Source organism: Octopus bimaculoides, unplaced genomic scaffold, assembly GCF_046866305.1.
Source record: "Octopus bimaculoides isolate indiv1 unplaced genomic scaffold, ASM4686630v1 contig98, whole genome shotgun sequence".
NCBI classification, from domain to species: Eukaryota; Metazoa; Mollusca; class Cephalopoda; order Octopoda; family Octopodidae; genus Octopus; species Octopus bimaculoides.
The window spans coordinates 75001-80000 of record NW_028315348.1 but is presented as its reverse complement, the minus strand read 5'-3'; the positions used below and the strand labels follow the sequence as shown (position 1 = coordinate 80000).

At 37.1% G+C, this 5000-nt stretch overlaps 1 protein-coding gene across 1 annotated transcript in view; it reads left to right on the top strand.

Moving 5' to 3' along the window:
• The first annotated feature begins 921 nt into the window (after window positions 1-921).
• The window catches only part of LOC149129222 (uncharacterized), a 75852-nt gene continuing 71773 nt past the window's right edge, over window positions 922-5000 (top strand). Inside the window, exons 1-3 of the mRNA XM_089346697.1 lie at window positions 922-1162; window positions 2752-2950; window positions 3564-3741. Coding sequence (XP_089202823.1) covers window positions 1066-1162; window positions 2752-2950; window positions 3564-3741 — 474 coding nt within the window. The 5' untranslated portion in view covers window positions 922-1065. The remainder of the gene's footprint in view (window positions 1163-2751; window positions 2951-3563; window positions 3742-5000) is intronic.

The window sequence follows — 5000 nt, the reverse complement described above, 5'->3', positions numbered from 1 at the left end:
TTGTTATGGTAACGATGTGTGGAGGGGACGGCGTTGGTGATCAAGTGTGACTCTACATGGTTGGTAGCTGGCATAGCAGTGTCCTTCTAACTGGTGCTGGAAAGAGCAGCTAAGTCTCCCTCTTGAAGGTTGGAAACATACATGACTGAGCCGAGGCCAAATAACAATTATAGCCACTAATACTAACTACTATACATTTGATATTGTAGTCCTAGCTACACCATGCCCTCCTCTGTTCCTTTGCAGCTCTCCAACTGTCTCAGGTGGTTGGCCACCCACCGCCCCTGTCAACCAAATCTGGAGAAGAAATACCTGAAGGATTTCATTGAGGACTTCCTAGCTTCTCAGTTTTATGGTCCCCTGCTGTATAACAGGGGACTGCGCTCTGCCGAGGGTTACCTGCAGGAGGTAAGGACTCTTTAATTAGGGCAGTGTGTGTGTGGGGGGGGGGGGGATGACTGGGTATGTTTAGGGCTGTGTATGTGGATGATAGTATGTGTGTGTGTTCGTGGGAGTGATTGTGTGGGTGAATGTATAAGCAAATGTGTGTGCCTGTATGATTGTATGTGTCTGTATGTATTTGTGTGTGTGTGTGTGTGAAACTCTCAGTGTGTATATATGCATCTCTGTTTGTGAAAGTATGTGTGACTTTAGGTGTTATTCTGTATGTGTGTGTGTGTGTGTGTTTGCCTATATCTATGTATGTGGCCTTTCAATTGTGTGTGTATGTGTGTCTTGGCAACCTGTGTAGTTGCTTGTGTGTGTCTATATGTTAATGTGTGAACCATTTCACCTCTAAATCCATCTTTCTGTTTTTCTCTGAACATTTGTGTGTCCTGAATGTTTCATCGAAAGTTTCGCTCTCTCTCTCTCTCTCTCTCTCTCTCTCTCTCTCTCTCTCTCTCTCCCCTCTCAGCCCCCAGATGTCATCATTGACTTCTACAACTCCATCCTTCGACCCTTGATTGACTGGGTTACCGACTCCGTATTGACCAGCTACTCTTGGCCCGTCACGGAGTTTGTAGATGCCACAGCACAAGGGGCACACGACAATGCTGAGTTTTGATGGCACACAACCTGTGTCTTTTATATATGTGTGTATGTGTATGTATACATATATATATATATATAGTAATATTAGGGAGAACATCCAAAATTACAGGTAAAAACTCAATTAAAATCAATTTATAAAAAATCAAAATTAAATTGAGCTTTATAGATTAAAATATATATAAAATATATAGTTTTAGGAAAAAGAACCAAGTTTCAAGAACTCATCGATGAAAATCCACCATCACATATAGAAAAATTAACAATTAAAAGCACAATAAATGAGTATAATATAAAACAAAGCAAACATCATAAGATAAAGATAATTATTATATTATCTTTATCTTATTATCTTTATTATCTTTATCTTATGATATTTACTTTGTTTTATATTCTACTCATTTATTGTGCTTTTGATTGTTAATTTTTCTATATGTGATAGTGGATTTTCATCGATGAGTTCTTGAAACTTGGTTATTTTCCCTAAAACTATACATTTTATATATATATATAGATATATACTTCTGCCTCATTCACTACTAGTGCTTTATTTTCCCCTTCTGCAGTTAGCTAAGTTATTTCTTCTTAGTAATGCCACACAGGCTGTTGATCGTACCTCCGGTGACTTCAAATAAGTATTTCTATTATTCTTGTAAACGTGAATATTATTATCATGATTACTTCTCCAATAAATATCCTAAACCCTGTATTACCATTAACTAACATTAATATCCATATAATAGGCTATGATGTTTTATTTTTATTCACTTTCTTCACTTCATATAAATATGTAATTCGTTTTCCTTATATAGTATATGTTTAATTTGAGGTTTTCCCTTAGTTATCTCCCTTCCTCCATCTTTTTCACTCAGCAACTTTCCTCCCCACATTTCAATCATTCATTCAATTTAAACCTTTAGCATCACGTTTACAACCTCCTCCCTTTTTATCTCTATGTAAACAAGGGTTCTTATTCCTAAAGCCCATGGAATAATATCATTGATCCCTTTATATCTCTATGTAAACAAACGTTTCTAATGGTCACTGACCATGTAACATCTTAGCTCGTAAGTTACCTCATCATTTCGTATTTGTCTTGCTTTCATATGTTTATTTGTGGATTCCCTTGAAGAGGAATATATGAGGAATTCCAGCAGCTCTTACTTCTTTGTGGAAGAGCTCTCTCATATATTTTAAAACATGTGTAGGAATTAAAGGAACTTTTATTTCTATGCGTTTTGCTCCATTTATTATTATTATTATTCATATCTTCTCAAAATGTATCACTTTAACTTGGTATCTCTACCTGTAAAATGGCTGTGATATCTTGGTTTCTAGTGTAATTTTGCTACCTCTGGTAACTATTAACATATTTACATTATCAAAGGTTTTTTTAAAACTGAGATAATATTAATATATACATAAACTAATATATATATATGATATGTATGTGTATATATATATATATATATACATATATATATATCATTATCATCATCATTCAATGTCTGCCTTGTCTACTGGCATGGGTGGGTTGGTTTGATAGAAACCGGTCAGGCACAAAATTGCTGACTTTGTGGTAAAATTTGAAACCATTATTATTATTATTATTATTATTATTACTTCAATCTCCTGTGTGACTATCATTTAAACTTCTGTTTTAATTTTTTTCCTTTCCTCCCATTTCTTCCTCCCCTTCAGATCTGCCCCCTATTCACTGGAACTCTCAAGAACATCTCCTGTTTGTAAGGGACACTTTACGGTCCCTCACACTTCCTCCGTTCACCTTCGGTGATGACACCAGCGAGAAATGCTCCCACACTGAGCAAGATGTTTGGAACTACATCCGTTCCGTGACTTTGGAAACATCCGGAAAATCTGCAGTGGATCTTGTGTCAAGGTAAGGGCAACAAATATATTGATCCTGTTGTTGTTGTTGTTTGTCACTATTTTGCTTGTTAAAACTTGATCATGCTCATCTGGGTCTCCTTCGCTCAACCGGATGAAAATCCAGTCTCCAAAACCTCTGAGATTTCTGAAAGAGGGTGACACTGAACAAACCCCTCTTTTCATACCTTTTTTTTATCATAAGAGAAATTTATTCTCCACAATATCTGCAGCAGTTGAAACATGTGACCAAAACATATTTCAAACTAACCTAAATTCTGTTCAAACCTAAAACACTGCTTCGTACTAACGCTTTGTTGAAGGTTATTTTATAATTTATGGTTAGCAGTTGGGGGTTGCTTGAAATGCGAATAAACATCCAAAATTAGGGAATGGAGTAGAAAAAACCCAAGTCACACATGTTTCATAGCTTGTGGGGACTTTGGAAGTAATAGGTATCTAAACAAGGGGTAAACCGTAAGCTAGTCTCCAGGGAGAAGGATAGCTTGGTTATATGAAGCTGGCATTGTTGTCAGGAGATTCAATTGAAATGCAATCTGTGCACTCAACATAGAACTCCATATCTACCCTCAATCACATTCATGTTCTTTTTTCTCTTCCACCAGGGTGCGCCACCATATACACCATGTGGAGAAGCAGTTTGACGAAGTGTGCCGTCTCAAGTATGGTGTGTCCAGCTGTTCACCTACCTATGTCAACATGCCGTGGGTGGACATAATTTTGGACTGTGTCAATCACTGTCTGACCACAGTGTCTTGTCTTGACCCAAAGTCAACTGATACGGTGAGTGGTGGTCTTCGTTTATCAGTGGGTAGTGGTGGTGGTGGTGGAACATATTCTTTCATTTGCTTCACTCATTTGACTGCGGCCATGCTGGAGCACCTCCTTAAAGAATTTTAGTTGAACAAATCAACACCAGGACTTATTTATTGTTTTTTTAAGCGTAGTACTTATTCTATCAGTCTATTTTATTGAACTGCTATGTTACAGGGATGTAAACACACAAACACTGGTTGTCAAGCGGTGAGGCAAGGACAAATACAGACACATATATATATATATATATATATATATATATATATATAATGTATATATATATATATTTGTTTTTTCAAAAAAAATCTATTATTATTTCCTCTGGAACAAGCTACTTTAATATTTCCTTAAATGAACACTTTAATTTCACTTTATCATATTACGGCGGGAAATTACTCTGAAAGAAATCTTTGCAGAAAGGTGAGTAGATTGATTACATATTTTCTTTTGTTTCTTTCATTATGTCATCGTAGTTTTGTGAGATTTGGCTGTTATTTCTAGCATGTGAATTTCTAGCAATAATGCTGGTGTGTTTACGTCCCCCGTAACTTAGCGGTTCAGCAGGGGGAGACCGATGGAATAGGTGCTGGGCTTGGAAGGAGTGGGTCCTGGTGTCGATTTGCTCGACTAAAGGGCGGTGCTCCGGCATGGCCGCGGTCAAATGACTGAAACAAGTAAAAGAGCAGACAGAATTGAAACAAATTTTGTAAAAATGAAAAAAAGTTATGAGGGGGTCTTAGCACATGCTTACATCATAACTCTGCCGAGTTTTGCTTTCACTATCGAAGACGCTACGTATCTTTCAGAAAGCTCCTAAGCAATTTAACTTTATGTGGCATTCGCTGTTTACGTGCAGGCTATGTCGGAAGACAGAATAAAGGGGCTTTTGTTAGCTTACCTCTCTGAAAAAATAGCTCCCTTTGCTGTTAAACTCGCAGAGGGGAAGTCTCAATGTCTCCCTTCAATTTCTTTCCACCGTTTATGTGGCTGTTTCTGACAAGGAACTTCACTTTCATATAAAACAACTATATTTTGGAGTCATTATCTGTAACCTACTCCCAAAACACTTCAGTCGCTTAACTTTTCATCGCTTGCCAACTTATATGTGCTATGATAATTAAAGCGCGAGATCTCCACAATATCCAGCCTTCAATTCGATCTCCCATTCCTAGGTTAATCAGAAACATAGACTGCCATACTATTCATAAGCCTTCTCAGTAGTTCAA